We start from the raw sequence: 17702 nt of genomic DNA, 5'->3' as shown, positions 1-17702 counted from the left end.
TTGCCCGCGCTTCGAAACTTCGCGATTTTGCCCCCACCCCATTTGCCAAAGAACAACTTCGCTTTACGGCGGGGAAGGGCCCGCGCGGGCCTCCGTAGAACGGTCTCTTGCTGACCTCTCTTTTCATTGGTGTTGAACGAGGTGGGCGGGTCGCCGAGAAGCGTGAGGAAGAGAAGGCGGCGGTGATTGTGGTGACTGAGCGGAGCCCAGTGACAGGATGGTGAGTACCGCAGTTGCGACCACGGAGGCCTGCCTCTCGGCTGAGGTTCTGCGTCGTTGGGAGCCGCTGGGAGTCTCTGGGCGAGGGCTTGGGTGATCCTGGAGGCCGTGACGGGCGCGACCGCGGCCTGGGCTGGTGCCTGGGGAAAGGCAAAGGAGGAAAGAGAGCGGCCACCTCTGGGTGCGGCCAGCCCGGGCCTTGCATCCCGGCCCCAGGGGCCAGAGGACGTCCGAAGGCGGAAAGGGCCACTCTCAGCTGCTGCTTCTGTCACGAGACCCGCACGCCCGAGCCGGGGAAGGCTTTGGGCCTGTGCCTTGGGAGTCCCCGAGAAAGGAGCCGCGGGATCCCCTCCGTTTCCAGACGTTTCCTAGCTCTTTTCCCGCAAAAAGCACCTCCCGCTGGTTGGTAACCCACTGGTTACCACCCCCATGTGGCGAAAACTGGCTTCTCGGATGCAAAACGGAAAGAAGCGAGTAGAATTATCTACCTATTTGAATTTGCTCTCTGGGGAAAGGGGATAAGTCTCCTTTCTCCCCTGAAATAACGTGCAGCTGCCATTGAAATGTGGCGGTGTCCCCTCAAAGGACTGGATTTGGCTTTTCTTTTTTTTTGGCTTTTAAGAATTGCTTGAACTACTTGCTTCTTCAGGAGATTGCGACCCTTTAGAGTAGAATTCCTTAGTAGTTTTCGAACTGATTTTGTGAGTACGTGTGTTGTTCTAGTTAAAGGGCCTTATTGGCGGCCAAGAGGAATTTGGGAAGCTTTACCTCATTGTCCATCGGATTGCCCCTGACCGACCCATCACCCCCTCACCCCCAACAAGTCGGTATCCCTAAGACCTTCCTACGTGAAAACTTGGGAGCTACTGCTGGAGAGGCTTAATAGCTGTTATCAGATTTTCAAAGTGCCCTTGATTTTCAGAAAAGTTAAGAACGGTTTGAAAAGGAGCTCTGATGGTCTTGGTGTTTGTTGATAAAAAGGGGCTCCTCTCTGTAATGAACATCCAGTGCGTTTTTAAAATAATCGTGATTCTATAACAAGCAACCTTTAAGGTGCCTTATAAACGTGACATTCGTGATCTATGGTTCTTTAGTACTTTGTATATGTTAGAGACTCTAATCTCACGATTTTTGCTTCTAAACAGACTCCAGATTAGAGTAGTCCAGTTAACATTAATTTTGAGACATCTTATCCCGGGGAGAAGATGAAATTACCTGACATGATTTAAGTATTCATGTTTCTGAGGTTTTTTTGAGAGGTAGTTTTTCAGGGTAGTTGTACTGAGGTAGATTCACTTTTCATGTGAAATAGAACTGGGCAAGGTTTAGAGCATTGATGGATTCTTTTACAATTAAAAGCATTTTATTTGGTAAAGTGACTAAAAATGTTTAATATTCAGCAGTATCCAGAGTCTGTGGGCGACAAATTTAGGTGTGGGGAAAAGTCCAGTTTTAGCTGGAGGAGGGTGTCTGCTTCTATCATCCAGTATCTGGTGACTTGATGATGTATTCATCGTGCTGTGTTAGATCTTATGTACAAAATAATGACCTAGCTGCAGCATAATTTTCCAACTACTAGAATTTTAAACATAAGAGGATTAAAGTCAATGTATTTAAAGAATAATTAAGCCTAAAGAATCCAGAAAATGTTAGCTTTCATTTAAGCTATCAGTGGTGAATTTTCCAAATTGTTTTGTAAAATTCTAAACAGAACAACAAACAAAAGGGGTAGGCGTCAAAGTGGAGAGTGAGATTAAGAAAATTAGAAAAGATTGTAAATGTGTGTTTGTGTGTGTGTGTGATATTTAATAGTACAGCAAATGGTTCTTTTGGTATTGTTTTGAGCAAAGCTGATTTTTAACATTTTCTTTCATAACACTCAGAAATCATTAACAATTGTTTGCTTATTCATTTGATGAGTTTTTTGTTCTTTTTTGGTTTGTTTCTTTTCGTTGCTTTCTTTTAACATTGGTCATGTTTCACCCTTTTTTTTTTCATTCCCCTGTCTGCAATCAACTTCTTCATTCCACTAAGGCTGGGCACAGAGTAAGTTTCTTCTCTTAGCTCCTACTAACAGTGGTGGTGGGGTGGCTGATTACTGGGATTTCACCCTTTTACAGTCTATCAAATAGCAAGTAACCAAATTTTCTATGCTTTGATTAGATTGGTTCTTCATTTAAATTTAACAAGACTGCCATTTCCAGAATCTTTTGCCATCTTAAAAGACTCTATGTAATCTATGTCTAACCTGCACTGTCAAAGTGTGGAATTTGGGCAAAGACGCTGCTAAAAGTATGACATTTGGTATGTGACACTGTTCCCCATATAATTTCGTTAGCTGCAGGAAACCAGAGTGCTAGTAAGGATCCTTATTAATTTGAAATAATTTCTTTGTGGCCTTTCATTGTTACATCTTTAAACTGCTAATAGGGTAGGTACACTTAGGTATAATCCACAGTACATTATAGAATTCAGGTTATTGATCATTATAAAGTACTATGTTTTATGAATGTTTGTTCAGCCACACTCAGATTGATCCCAAACATTTTAAACCTGTTACAGTCATATACCCTTAATTTATGAGTTTGAGGTTCTTTTTTTTTTTATAGAGAAATTTGTTTTTTTACCTTTTTCTTAAATGCCAGCTTCCCACATTAACTATGCACTCAGTCCATATCTGAAGGGATCCCCCTCTAAAGATGAAGATTGTTCTATCTGCAGGTACTTTTGTATTGATTACCACTGAGGGTGGAAGCTATGTGGTGGTTTTTAGTTTTATAGATGTTTTGTCCACTGAGATCTGGATTGAAACAATATAAGTCATTGAGCAAATACCGGCTGAAACTACTCTTTGTAAAGAAGCTTATTTAATAATTTCTTTTAAAGTGCACAGGTTTTGTTACCTTCTGTTACTTTGGTTACTGTATGTTCTGTTGACGTTTCCTTTGGTTTGTAATCATTTTGATATTTGCTGCAAGACGAATCAAGCTTATTGTGGTAATAATTTTAATTTTATACCTTTTGATTAATTTTAATTTACAAAGTCTGTGGTGGCCAAACTTTTCTGTTGATCTTAAGACAGTTAATATTTCCTTTGGTAATATCAAGGAATAGTCATACCTTCTTTGAAACCAGTTAAAGGGCTTCTACATTTATGGATGGGACGTCTGTGTGGAAAGACATCCTGTTGTAGAAAGAAGGTGCCTGTACTGTCTATGGCCATACCACCCTGATCTCCTCTGAAGGTGCTTTTAGTAATCCACATGGAGAAATTGATTCTGTTGTCCTTTGGAGGGCAGATAACTATTTTTATATGACCTTTTTGACAATTCTGTTAAATGATGTATACATGTGAAATCTTGAAATTTTAAAATTAAAAATTCACAGAATTGAGGTTTTTAAATTCTTGTGTTTATGTGCAGAATTTGTTTTTATCATCTGAGATTGTGTTCCAACTCTAAACCACCTCCTGCTGAATTATCACTTATTTGGTTGATCTTCCTTTCTTTTTTTAATGCTCTAATGTATATGAAATTTGTGATTTGTTATTTTAAGTTTGGGAACTAAACTGAGGATAGGCAGTTTAATCCAGACAAAAATATGACAGGATTCCTAACAATGAAAGAAAGAGGATAACAAAGATTACAATTCGAAAGCACATTTGTCCTACTGAAACTCTTTGAGGCATAGGCTGTTTTTATTTTTCTGTAATACATAGTTAATATTTTAAGTAACAAATATTGTAAATTTTGGCTACTCTTCCTCCAAATAGTTGACAACATAGTGAATTACAGAGTTAACTTTTTTCTCTATCATTATAATTTTAACCATTCTTTTTATTAATGTCCCTGGAATTAATATATGTTGTACATTTAAAACTGCAGAAATATGAATTACCATATCAAAATTCCATAGGGTTCAGTTTTCAATTTTTTTATGGAGTTTAATTTTATAGGTCTCTAAATGAATTGCTTTAGAAAGCTTGGCTTTATTCTCAATAAATAGAATGGTTACTTGTATTGTGTGTACACCTATTTATGACCAAAATAAACTAAGATTGATTTAGAATCACATGTATTGTTAAAATGTTCATGATAGGAACTGTGTGAATAAGTTCTGCTCTTTGGGGTTCTGGAGTCTGATTAATTTAAAAGAGGAATTATGGGAGGAGAATATCTTATTTTGAAATCATGTTTAACATTACACCTTTTCTCACCTTGACACTTTAAAGTTGGTGTTGGTATTAGGAGACCTGCACATCCCACATCGGTGCAACAGTTTGCCAGCTAAGTTCAAAAAACTGCTGGTGCCAGGGAAGATTCAGCACATTCTCTGCACCGGAAACCTTTGCACCAAAGAGAGTTATGACTATCTCAAGACTCTGGCTGGCGACGTCCATATTGTGAGAGGAGACTTCGATGAGGTGATGTACTTCCCTTTACCTTTCCAAATACTTCCTTTGCCTTTTTTTTTTCTTGTTGCGTTGACTATATACTCATGAAATATTTCCTTTTCTTGATTCTTATATATGTATAAGCTTTATTTTTTAGACCAGAGTTTCTCAACTGTTAAGGTCTTTTTTTTTCCCCTAGTGTTCCAGTGAAAACATACTATATGCACGGTTTGAAAATGGCTGATTTTAGACTGCTTATTAAATGTTACATACTTGTTCTAACTGAACTGATACTGTTTTGTTTCTATTTTTTGTTGTGCTATCCTTTAGAATGCAAAGTTTTGTTAGGAATTTAACTGCCACCATCTCTGCTACCTGTTCTAAGCCATTATATCACTTTACTGTGTCCAACTTCCTGATTCTACCCTTGCTTCCTCCATAGTTTGTTCTCCAAGTAGCAGCCAGAGTGACCTCTTATAGGTGAAGTGAGATCAGATCACTTCTCTGCTAAAAATCCTACCATGGCTCCCTATCTCAAGGGTTAACTATAAACAGGCATGAAGGAGTTGTGAGGAGCGGGTAGACTGTTCTGTATCTTGACTGTGGCGGCACGACTATATGTGTTTGTCAAAACTCCTTGAATTGTATACCAGAAAGAGTAATTTTCCTGTATGGAAGTTATATCTCCATAAATCTTGCCTTAGAGAAAAAATAAGGAGTCCTAAAGTTCCAACTTTGCCTATTAATTAATACTGGGATTTTAGGCAAGCTGTATCCTCTTTCTTAGTTCCCTACTATGTAAATAAGATTGGAATAGATGATTTTTAAGACCCCTGCCGGTGTTAACACTGTATGATCAAGCTTAGTAAACCTGACTCTAGTGTGAAATTTTTATTTTGTATTTCTGGAAATAGAAGATTTTTTATAAATTAACTTCGCTGGTGCTCCTTTTTTTTGCAGTTAAGTTTGAATAAACTAGAGTTGGCATGAAGGTGGGATGAGGGTTGAGGGAGATGAAATAGGACAGGGCAGACATGTTGTTAACAGAGTATAGGTTTGGATTATTAAAAATATATTAGGAGTTCTGTTTGTGATATGCTAGTTTCAGTAGCAAGAATTAAATTTTTTTTGCTTCTAATTTGCTAATAAATTCACCAACCCTGGAGCCATACTTCCAGGGTTTAGATCTTGGCTTAAACAGTTAATAAACTGTGACGTTAGGCAAGCTGTGTTAACTTCTCTGTACCTTACTTCTCTGTACCTTATTTTCCTCATCCATAAAGTGGAGGTCAAAATGAAACCTACCTCTTAGGGTTGTTTGTAAGTATTATATAGGTTGACATTTATAACCTCTTGGAAGAGTGCCTGGTTCATACTATGTGCTACATAAGTGTTAACTATCATTATTATTCTAAGCCATTAACTGTTAAAGCCTGGGATGTAATTTCAACACATCCTAGCTTACAGGTCATATTCCTTGGAGTCTTAGAGGAAACACAAATTTGGGGGAATTACTCTGTAAAGAACTCATAGTCTATAAAAATAAACTCAATAAAGAGATTGCATGATAAATTCCAGTTCTGAAGGAAGTTATGTTTTGAGCAGTTACAGCCTTAGATTGCGAAGAAATCAGATATTTAACAGATTTGTTGGTTGTGGAGCACTGTTTCAAAACACCAATATGAGATTGAATATTTAAAAGAAAGTTATTATAAGCATCAGTATCTCTAAAATATTTTTTTATGTCTATTTCGTATTTTAGAATCTGAATTATCCAGAGCAGAAAGTTGTGACTGTTGGGCAGTTCAAAATTGGTTTGATCCATGGACATCAAGTTATTCCATGGGGAGATATGGCCAGCCTAGCCCTATTGCAGAGGCAGTTTGATGTGGACATTCTTATTTCAGGACATACACATAAATTTGAAGCATTTGAGCATGAAAATAAATTCTACATTAATCCAGGTTCTGCCACTGGAGCATATAATGCCTTGGAAACGTGAGTAGTATGCAATTTGGGGGTTTTATAAAGTTAATAATTGCACGTGACATTTCGTAAAAGATAAATATGGTTACTTAAATAATTACAGCCTTTTTGGCAGTATTCTATTGATGATTATCTTTGATATGTCTAACAACCAGATTTCTCCTTGAATCCCAGTTGTCATCCTAAGTTGAAATTTATAATGCTATGGCTTTTTAATACAAAACAATGACATTATTTATATTTTCTTCCAGAAACATTATTCCTTCATTTGTGTTGATGGATATCCAGGCTTCTACAGTTGTCACTTATGTGTATCAGCTAATTGGAGATGATGTGAAAGTAGAACGAATCGAATACAAAAAGTCTTAAAGCCAGGCCTGTCCTGTTGATTTTTCTCCTGGGCCTTTTTTTTTTCATTCCCCTGTTCAACTCAAGTAATTAAACATTTAAGAGCCACAAAATTGTATCACTTTTATAATATTTTGCAGTAAAATATATCATCTTCTGTTAATACAGTGTTGGAGCTTCTTGTAAACTATAAGGTTATATTTAGTTTAAGTATATGATTTCTATGAAAAAATGTTCACTACACAGTAAATGGTCACACGTTAAGAAAAATTTAGCCTTGTAAATATCTTCATAGTTGATACTTGGAACTTTATTACCAAAGTAGTGCATGAAGAGGAAGAACCTAGACTTTCTTGTATACATTTTTCTCTTCTCCAGTAATAAACAGTTACCTTTCATTTATACTTTCTTGGTTAAACTGTGTTTTAATTTTTAAAAATCATGAAAATAAGAGGCCAAATGAAACTGCAGACAAGTGTTACAGTGATAAGGTAGATGACTTCAGAGCTCATTCCTTAACTGTTCTAGATCATAATGTTGGACTCAGGTTTTATTTTCTAAATAGTATACCATATTGACATAGTAAATCCAGTGATTTTTCAGACTGTTGGCTTTTAAATGCCCTGTTCTTTTAAGTTTTAACAACAAAATTTTGCAAACATTAATGTTTAATTCAGGAAGATAACATACACCCCAGTGTTCATAGCAGTATTATTTACAATTGCTAAGATATGGAAAGAACCTAAGGATTCATCAACAGATGAATGGATGAAGATGTAGTGAATATTACTCGCCATTAAAAAAAGGGAAATTTTGCCATTTGCAGAAACATGGATAGACTTGGAGGGTATTATGCTAAATTAAGTCAGGGAAAGACAGATTACTGTAGATATCACTTGTTTGTGGAATCTAAAAAATAAATTAGTGAATATAACAAAAAGGCAACAGGGATATAGAGAACAAACTAGTGGTGACAGGGGGAGAGGCAAGATAGGAATAAGGGGATCAACAGGTACAAACTTAAAATATAAATAAGCTACAAGGATATATTGTATAACACAGGGAATATAGCCAATATTTTATAACTAAAAATGGAGTATAACCTTTAAAAATTGTGAATCACTATGTTGTATACCTGAAACTTACATAATATTGTATATCAACTGTACCTCAAAAAATTAAAAAAATTTTTTTAAACACTGATGTTTAGAAGGTAAGAACACTAGAGTGAAAATTTAATGTGACTAGTTTTTTTGTTAGTACAACTGTTGTACTGTTGTATTAAAACTTAAATCTTTAGTTTGAGAGTCCAAGTGTTTGGCAATTTTCATAAAATAGGGCAAATTGATATTTCTGTTTTTAAGTTCAAGAAGATAATACTTACTGAGCACCTTCTCTACAAGGCAGGGTATTATCTCTATCAAAGGCTGTTCTATATCAGGATATTCAGAGTTTTCCTCAGCCTGAGGAAAATATTTCTAGGATATTCTAATGTTGCTATTTTAGGACTTGTAAACAGAATTATACAATGCATTTGTCAGCTTTAAAGAAAAATAATTCCGATTTTAGGTGACAATAAACTTTAATTGTATCTAGGAATACAAGCATGTGTTACACACAAGTTTTATTACATAAATATCAGTAGTGCATGAAACTACATCAGACTTTTTATGTTGTGGTAAAAGTTTCTGAACAAGCTAAAATTACTTGAATAACAATACTGCCCTAAATGTAGAGCGAGGACACAATTCACAATCGCTTCCCCCACCTTTGGCAAATCATCAATACTCAGGTTGTCAAGTTAACATCAGATGTTCTCCCTGTTCTTCAATTGACATTGATTGCATACACTTATTTAGTAAATCTTCTTCCTTTTTTTCTTCATTCATGTATGATTCAGAATCATTTGTAGAAACTGAAGGGAAAATAAAGAGTCTATAATGTCTGTTTTGGAAATAAAGTATTTCATCCTGAAAATTGAGATTTGTATTTAAGAACAAGCTTCAAAATTACCTACCTTATTAATAAGCATTTGCCATAAACTTCCTGTAATTTTCAAAATTTCATGACTTCCCCCTCCCCCTAAATATCTCACTTTTTAAAAGTAAGTTGCCTAATACTGTATTCTAATCAGTATTATAGCAAATTCTTTGCTACTAAGTCCTGTTTTTCCATTGCTTTGCAAAAATCTTTTAACTGGGGGAAGTTATAGCTTTAGTATTCTCCATTCCTTAAATTTCTTGTTTCTTTTCTCTTGGGACCACAGGGACTTTTCCTCTGTCTGTGGTTTCCTTCGGGTGTGCTTTTTGGGACCATACTTATGTTCTACCCTGCCATTTCCTTCATTTCTTGGGTAGGCATAGCATGGTATTTACAGCAGAGCTGGGCGGTGCTGTCACACAGCAGTGGGATAGGGGTTCAGAAGGCCTAACTTCCCTACTTCCTACCCACTTCCCTCCTCCTGTGGTAGTAACTAGGTAACTGTTTAACTTCCACTTAATCCTTTCCACTTTATCAATTCTGAGAAATACCTCTGAGCATTCAGTTTTCCTTCCTCTTTTGCCTTTTTCATTTTGTCATACTTGGGGTAGAAGGATCCTTTAAGCCAGTCCTTCCTAAATGTGGATTTATCTGAGTAGCTCTGCAAAATTTTGCTAATGTTGGTTTGCTTCCTCTGGTTTGTTGAATATTAAACAAAAAGGTATAGGTGATATAGCCCTTTGTTAACTATTTGATGCATACAAAATGTGCTATTAGGGTATTTCCCTGGTGGTTCAGTGGTTAAGACTGCTTCCGCTGCAGGGGGTACAGGTTCGATCTCTGGTCAGGGAACTAAGATCTCTCATGTTGCACAAGTATCCAAAAAAATGTTTTCAATGCTATCTGTCAAAAAATTACACTATCTCATAAAAGAAGTGCTTTTCATAAACATGAAAAGGTCATGTTTATGGCTCTGAGTTCTGACAAATTTCATTCTCTGTTAAGTCTCTGGCCTTGACTATAATATCTTTACTTAGAAATACATTGAATCTTAACTTCCCTGACCACTGTTCTTTTATGTGGAAACAGAAATCGATTTCATGTTTTGTTTGGAGCAGTAAGCAAATCACACTTCAAAAATTTTAATGTCTTCTCTAATAGAAATGGAGCTATATTGGGTTTAATGTTTTTAAAGCATAACATCTTTAAAAACATATTAAAAATTCCACATTTACCTGATTTTATGAACAGTCTGCCTGGTTTTCTAAAAATCTTCAATGATTTACATCTTGTTTTAGATGCATATCCAGTTTTTAAACTGTAAGAAAGAGAAGCATTTTAATTGGAACTAGCAAAGTGCACAGTTGTCTAATATATGTGGAAGACCATACCAATTTTTATTAAGCTGCCGACATCACCAAAGAGACCCTTTTAGCCCCTGAATTCTCACATAACTTATTAACCCTGAGACGCAAAGCTATCAGTTGTAGCATAGGTTGAATAATCAAGCATCTTAATCTCTTTTTTCCTTTTTGGTTTATAGTATTCTATTCCCCTATGCAGAAGCCACCGTATACTTCTCCTTTTGGAAGAGTTTGTATTATTTTGAATTTAAGAGGGAATCATTTAAAAGGGTTCTAGCTGATCAAAATTTTTACAATTCCACAAAATTCTAAAAGCAGTAGCAGGACTTGTGGCAGAGTGGCTAAGAATCTGCCTGCCAATGCAGGGGACATGGATCCGATCCCTGGTCCAGGAAGATTCCACAAGCCACAACTACTGAGCCCACCCTCTTCAGCCCCTGAGCCCCCACTACTGGAGCCTGCCTGTTGCATCTGCTGAAGCCTGTGCACCAAGGGCCTGTGCTCAACAAGAGAAACCACCTCAATGAGAAGCTGGTGCACTTCAACGAAGAGTAGCCCCTGCTCGCTGCAACTGGAGAAAAGTCCATGCAAAGCAACAAAGACCCAGTGCAGTCAAAAATAAATAAAATTACACATATTAAAAAAAAAGGCAGTAGCATATCCCAGTCAGCTCAATAAAGAGGCCATAAGATAGTATTCTTTTGTGCCTTTGTCCAACCTATTCTGAACTTAAAGGGAACTTATAAGGAGCATGAGAAATAACATCATTTAGCTACCCTTCAAGTAAAGTTGGGGGTACATTTTTTCTCTGAAACAAAAGGAAACAGACCCTTCTTTGCTTCTCACTGGTCGCCAAAGCGAATGTTGTATCATCTCAGGTGCAGATGCAGCTGCAATGTTAGAAGGTCCCAAGTCCTCTCTCTCCAGCTGGTGTCGCCATGTAGTGCAGGGGTAATGCTGCTTCTGTGAGGAACGAGAACTGAGGTGGCCCCTGTGATGAGTGAGGACACCTGTACACAAATCACCTCTGTTAGAATGCTCTCTTGTTTCTTGTGAGAACTATTGAGAAACTACCTGGAGGTACACCTGCCTGGCTTTTGGGAGCTGCGCTGGATCACATGCATGTAGTGCCTCTTCATTAAAGTCTTCAGATAGCTTGCGTTATAGATCTTAGCAATGCTACACAGGTAGCGCTTCTCGACTGAGGTGAGGTCTGGATGCTAAAAGACAAAATGTATAGGCTGTATTATAGAACAGAGGTTGGCAATATTCCATATCTGAAAGGATGAAATGTTCAGGAGTGTCGTACCATCTGTACATTTTACTTATGCAAATTCAACTACATTAATCTGGCTCAAAATTTACCAATTTGCACACCTCTTTAATAACCGTAATTTACATTGCTCTAGAGAGGTTAATTCTGGCAGCTATGATCTTTAATGGATAATACAGATCAACAGTCATGAAATACTTGTTGCCATTTTCTTGCTTTTAATTTTAGAGTCCTTGAGCAAAATCTTTATGAGGTTGGGTTTCTATCTCTAGAGTGGAACTTTCCTCAGGCATCTTTGTGTTTGGGGCACTAAGCTTCCTGAGTGAAGAAATATACATTAAAGCCAAAGTCTCATAAAGCATGAAAATATTCCTATGAAAGGGAATCTATAATGATAAAATTCTTGCATTGATTAATGAGTTTGCTGCTGCTGCTAAGTCACTTCAGTCGTGTCCTACTCTATGCGACCCTATAGACGGCAGCCCACCCCAGCAGATATTTAGGGACTCCTCCCTGGTGGCTCAGACAGTAAAGCGTCTGCCTGCAATGCAGGAGACCCGGGTTCGATCGCTGGGTCGGGAAGATCCCCTAGAGAAGGAAATGGCAACCCACTCCAGTACTCTTGCCTGGAAAATCCCATGGACAGAAGAGCCTAGTAGGTTACGGTCCATGGGTCGCAAAGAGTCGAACACTACTGAGTGACTTCACTAGACAATGTGCTGGGTGTATCCGTGTTCTACAGTGCTTTACTTTCTTGAGTGGGTGAGTGAGTGAAGTTGCTCAGTTGTGTCCGACTGCAACCCCATGGACACCAGGTTCCTCCGTCCATGGGATTTTCTAGGCAAGACTACTGGAGTGGGTTGCCATTTCCTTCTCCAGTTACTCTCTTAACTAGATTCAATAAAAAGTTCAACTCTGAATACAAAGACTATTAGCATTTAAATAAAATATTGGTATTTAGTTAGCATACCTTTAGAAAGAAAGGCTCTGGCTTTGACTTAGAGGTGTGAATTGTTAGAGGCATTTTCCATAACTCTTGCAGCTTGGCTCTAGGTGAGTTCACTTTGTGTCCATCTTTGATTCTGTCTGTAGGCAAGGACATTATAATGTGAATCTCATGAGCAAAGACTGGTTTAACAACAATTTTATCTGTTTACATGTGTGAGTGATTATTCTGGAGTACTAGTTTTGGTCAAACTATTAAATTTGAAGAGACTTCATGATTGCCATGTGGTTTTAGAGCACACAAAAAATCGACATTTATAAATATTTACTATATATAATCATTACATCTGGACAAAATTATTTTGAACTCAGCTGAGATGCAAAGGACTGATGCTAAAGCTGAAACTCCAATACTTTGGCCACCTCATGCGAAGAGTTGACTCATTGGAAAAGACTGATGCTGGGAGGGATTGGGGCAGGAGGAGAAGGGGACGACAGAGAATGAGAGGGCTGGATGGCATCACCGACTCGATGGACATGAGTTTGAGGGAACTCCGGGAGTTGGTGATGGACAGGGAGGCCTTCAGTTCAGTTCAGTTCAGTTCAGTTCAGTCGCTCACTCGTGTCCGACTCTTTGCGACCCCATACATCGCAGCACACCAGGCCTCCCTGTCCATCACCAACTCCCGGAGTTCACTCAAACTCACATCCATCGAGTCGGTGATGCCATCCAGCCATCTCATCCTCTGTCGTCCCCTTCTCCTCCTGCCCCCAATCCCTCCCAGCATCAGAGTCTTCCAATGAGTCAACTCTTCACATGAGGTGGCCAAAGTACTGGAGTTTCAGCTTTAGCATCATTCCCCGCAAAGAACACCCAGGACTGATCTCCTTCAGAATGGACTGGTTGGATCTCCTTGCAGTCCAAGGGACTCTCAGGGAGGCCTGGCGTGCTGCAATTCATGGAGTCGCAAAGAGTCGGACACGACTGAGCGACTGAACTGAACTGAGATGCAAACTGTTGACAGTATACTTCTTTAGTTCATTGTTTGTCAGACCACACTAAACACGACTATACATGCAGGACTTGTGCTTTTAAAAGATTTTCAAAAATATTTTATCATTCAACTTCAGTATGTAGTTTCAAAATTTTATATTAGACACAACATAGAATAACACACATTTTGTCCCTTTAATAAGGCAGTGTTAAAATGAAGAGCTTTGCAGAAATTAATTAAAACATTTTTACATAATTTCAGTTATTTCATTGTTTCAAATATGATGTAGGTAGATTAAAGTAATTGCCTTTAATAAAAATAAAAGTTGAGATGTTTTCGCAGAAGAATGGAAAGTAGTTTTTAGCTTCACATATGTTAAGATAACTCAGTATTACTAGCAGTTTGGGGAAAAACAGTGCCTGGCAAAGTTTAATCAGAAAATAACACTTTTTTACATTCCTATCCTCCCCATACACTTCCTCTTTCCAAGCAACCACTGATGCGTTTTCTATCACTATAGCTTAGTTTCTTGAGTTTGCTATAAATGGAAATATACAGTATATATTCTGGTTTTGTCTGACTTCTTTCGCTCAACTTAATTATTTTGAGATCTATTTATGTAATGTGTAACAATAGATAGTGCCTTTTTATTCTTGGGTTTTATTTCATTGCATGTTTATACCAGAATTTGATTATCCATCCACTTCTTGATGGAAATCTGGGTTGTTTCCCGTTTGGGGCTATTACAAACAGCTGGCAGAATAAATTCCAAGTTAAAAATCTGTACTAGGTAAACTAAATAAGCACAGTTTTGTTTCCATTATTATTGATAACAAAGCCACTGTAATTTTACATATTAAACCTTAAATTTAGTTACTTCTTCAAGATTTGGGGAAATTGGATGGTTAGTGCAGATAACTAAGAACTACATTTGCATACTAAAGGACTAGCTAATTTACCAACAAATACAAAATCATCCAGAAATTACATTATGATTGATCCTTAAAACATAATTTGGAATCTGTAATAATAAAATGAACAGCAATTCAACATACTAAAAGTTTATTTTTTAAGCCTTTTCAAGTCATAAGTGTAGAGTAATTAAGAATATATTTTGTGTGTCCTTGTTAATAGTTCTGAGGTGCATATTAGAATTGGGACTAAAATTTAATTCCTCAGAAGCTTAGCATTTCTTTACAGAAAATGAAATCTTTAAAAACAATAGTTAAACACAACAAACCACCCAGCTGAAAATGGGCTATGGACTTAAATAGACTTTAGATGTCTTCAAAGAAGACATACAAGTGCTTAATGAACACATGAAAAGATGTTCACTATCACTAATCATTAGGGAAATGCAATCAAAATCACAATGGGATATCACTTCGCATCCGTAAGTATGAAAGTGAGAGAAAGTGAAAGTGAAGTTGCTCAGTGGTGTGCAACTCTTTTTGACCCCACTGACTGTAGCCTGCCAGACTCCTCCATCCATGGGATTCTCAGGCAAGAATACTGGAGAGGGTTGCTATTTCCTTCTCATCAAAAAATGAAAACAAGTGTTAGCTAGGATGTGGAGAAACTGGACCTCTGTGTGTTGCTGCTGGGAATACAAAATGGTGCAGCTGCTGAGGAAATAGTATGGCAGTTCCTCAAAAAATAAAACAGAATTGCCATGTGATTCAGCAATTCCATTTTAAAACAACCACATGTATATAAAATAAAGTTATGTGGATATACACACACACACAAATATGTGTGTTTTTCTTAGGTAACTGTAAGGACTATAAATTTTCCAAGAAAAAGTAAAGTGAATTCAAGTTTTATATATCATTTGAATTGAAATTGCTCACCCACAAAAAGTGAGAGGTCTTTGGGGGCCTGTCTTAACCTATTACCTCCAGCAGCTATATCCTTAATTTCAAGTGAGAGGAAAACAATAGCATTGAAAAATATTTTATGTTCTTTGAAGTTGTACAATTGAGAATTTTTTCCTTCAATCTTTGTATTAGTATAAACCCCAGGTTATGTTCTGTCCTTTCAATCAACATCAGTTATAAACAGTTCTTTTCAGATTTTCTGCAATTTTGAAGTACTCTTTTGATGTGTGGTATTTTATTTGGGTGCTCCAGGTCTTAGTTGCAGCATATGTGATCTAGTTCTTGCCCAGAGATCAAACTTGGGCCCCCTGAACTGAGAGCACAGAGTCCTGGCCACTGAACCACCAGGGAAGTCCCTGATGTGAGATATCTTAGCAGGAGACAAAGACCTGCTGGATTGTTCTTTGAAAATCTTAAAAACTGAGTTTACCAAAGATGCTAATAAAGACTTTTTGAAACTCCATTGTATTAGTAGTTATAGCAAAATTTTATTTCTCTTAGCTACATTATTGATGCATATTATCGATGCATATTATCTGCTTTATATACTCACCAGTACCTTTGGAATTCTGGTAATAAGAATGTCCAGCTGATCTGTTTTAAGAAAAAAAGGATGTATATAATATGTAACAATTGAAAGTTGTATAAGCATTAAATAAAGTATTTTAAGTGAAAAATAAGGACACTATTACATATGCTTTTTACTTTCCATTTCCATCAGCTATAATGTCTTGCAAAGCCTTCTCCTATAATTCTGGTTATATCCTAATGACTCCAAGCTTTTTCAAAGTGAATTATCAGAGATTTTTACCATACTATATATAAAGGATTTACTTTAAGCCAGATTTGGCCTTACTTTTACAGTCTCAGAATCTAATTCCTACACTGAGCTCAATGAATTAATTGGGCTTCTGTGCTATCCATGATATTTTCTTCCTTTATTCTTAATAAAATTATTATATGTAATTTAAGGTGTACTGGAACTAAGTTGGTCTAGAATGTTTGTACAGTTCATTTTTTCGGTTCTCAAATTAAGACAAAACACTCCCCTTTTCCTCTTCCTACAATTTTTTTCAATGACCAATTCATTGATGCTCTGATATACTGGGATCCAGAACTTTGCTAAACACTCTGAGGAGCAGAAAAGAGGAACATAGTACCATCCCATCTTTAGAAGTCATCAATGCACCAAACACATATATATATTTTTAAAGATGGCCATGGGTGCAGCAGGAGCCATGACTATGGGCTTGAGAGGAACATCCAGCAGTTCTCACTTTTAGGGAATAACTGATGCAAGGGATGAGGTACTGCCTCCAACAGTAATTTCACCAACTATCTTCAGCGTCCAGAAAATAATAGTAAAAACCCATGGCAGAAACCATTATAATGCTGCTGCTGCTGCTGCTGCTAAGTCACTTCAGTCGTGTCCGACTCTGTGCGACCCCAGAGACAACAGCCCACTAGGCTCCCCCAGTCCCTGGGATTCTCCAGGCAAGAACACTGGAGTGGGTTACCATTTCCTTCTCCAAAACCATTACAATATTGTAAAGTAATTATTCTTCAATTAAAAATTAAAATACAAAAAAGTTTCCACTAAGCAGTTAAAAAAGAAAAAGTAAAAACCTGCTCAGAATGGATTTATGAAAAAGGAACTATTGAGTGAAGAAAATGCCAAATTCAAGGTGCCTCTAAAACTTGTCTCATTACAGATTTTGAATCTCAATTTGACATAAAGGTGACTCATGTCACACAGGGAAATGATTTGTTGACTTGGAAGCGCTCCTTTGAGCCCCTCTTCCCTTGGTGCCTCCCTAACCCCCTACCTGCCAACCCCTTTTTGTAGAAATACAGTGGCCAGACGGCAAACGTTCAAGCAGATTTCGCAGCGCCCCCTGGGACACAAGAAGCACCCAGACGACTGTCGCAGTCACTGCGTTTAGTCAGTCATTGCACCAACCCTTGTCCTCAGCTTTCCTCAGAAGCCCGTCCGCTAAACTGTGAGTCGGCCACAACAAAGGTTCTCCCTTCCTCTCACTTCAGAACACTAGGGACCAGTCCACAGGAGCAGGCAGCTCCCACCCCCTCCTCTACCCTGGGATCACGACCCAGGGCTGACGGCCATCCTCCCAAATCCCCCAGGGCCCTGCAGCCTCACCCGCCGCCGCCACCCTCGGCCCTGGCCACCGCGGGCGGCTCTGCGGAAGAACTGCACTCCGTCCAGCCGGACACTGGACCTTGGTTGGGCATCTCCTCCCGGGTGCCCTGACCGCGAGCTCTCTGCGAGAGAAGCTTTCCCCTTTCCCCTCCCCTGTCAGCACG

At 38.0% G+C, this 17702-nt stretch overlaps 3 protein-coding genes across 3 annotated transcripts in view; 2 read left to right on the top strand and 1 right to left on the bottom strand.

The window, feature by feature from the left end:
- Positions 1-17702, top strand: part of ANAPC7 (anaphase promoting complex subunit 7) — a 102768-nt gene that overhangs the window by 14827 nt on the left and 70239 nt on the right. The gene's annotated exons all lie outside the window — the stretch shown is intronic.
- VPS29 (VPS29 retromer complex component) lies at positions 146-7343 on the top strand. The gene is made up of 4 exons (XM_052655068.1): positions 146-220; positions 4451-4642; positions 6375-6610; positions 6850-7343. Exons 1-4 carry the CDS (start codon positions 218-220, stop codon positions 6965-6967), a joined length of 549 nt encoding a protein of 182 aa, XP_052511028.1. The 5' UTR covers positions 146-217; the 3' UTR covers positions 6968-7343.
- Positions 8631-17630, bottom strand: FAM216A (family with sequence similarity 216 member A). The gene is made up of 7 exons (XM_052655067.1): positions 17539-17630; positions 15934-15974; positions 12534-12649; positions 11381-11510; positions 11120-11300; positions 10162-10244; positions 8631-8861 (listed from the first exon to the last, which is right to left on the bottom strand). The coding sequence occupies exons 1-7, from the start codon at positions 17628-17630 to the stop codon at positions 8743-8745; spliced, it is 762 nt and encodes a 253-aa protein (XP_052511027.1). The 3' UTR covers positions 8631-8742.

The sequence above is a fragment of the Budorcas taxicolor genome, chromosome 17 (genome assembly GCF_023091745.1).
Source record: "Budorcas taxicolor isolate Tak-1 chromosome 17, Takin1.1, whole genome shotgun sequence".
In the NCBI taxonomy this organism is placed as follows: domain Eukaryota; kingdom Metazoa; phylum Chordata; class Mammalia; order Artiodactyla; family Bovidae; genus Budorcas; species Budorcas taxicolor.
This window is presented reverse-complemented; position numbering and strand designations above follow the sequence as displayed.

What these genes read in the sequence shown, in the direction of transcription:
- FAM216A (XM_052655067.1), bottom strand. Translation starts at nt 17,630, where the DNA reads ATGCCCAACCAAGGTCCAGTGTCCGGCTGGACGGAGTGCAGTTCTTCC. An exon ending in GCCGAGGGTGGCGGCGGCGG is followed by an intron (nt 15,975 to 17,538) that starts GTGAGGCTGCAG and finishes TTCTTAAAACAG; the next exon opens with ATCAGCTGGACATTCTTATT. An exon ending in GCGCAGCTCCCAAAAGCCAG is followed by an intron (nt 11,301 to 11,380) that starts GCAGGTGTACCT and finishes ATTTGTGTACAG; the next exon opens with GTGTCCTCACTCATCACAGG.
- VPS29 (XM_052655068.1), top strand. An exon ending in TGAGAGGAGACTTCGATGAG is followed by an intron (nt 4,643 to 6,374) that starts GTGATGTACTTC and finishes TTCGTATTTTAG; the next exon opens with AATCTGAATTATCCAGAGCA. An exon ending in GCATATAATGCCTTGGAAAC is followed by an intron (nt 6,611 to 6,849) that starts GTGAGTAGTATG and finishes ATTTTCTTCCAG; the next exon opens with AAACATTATTCCTTCATTTG.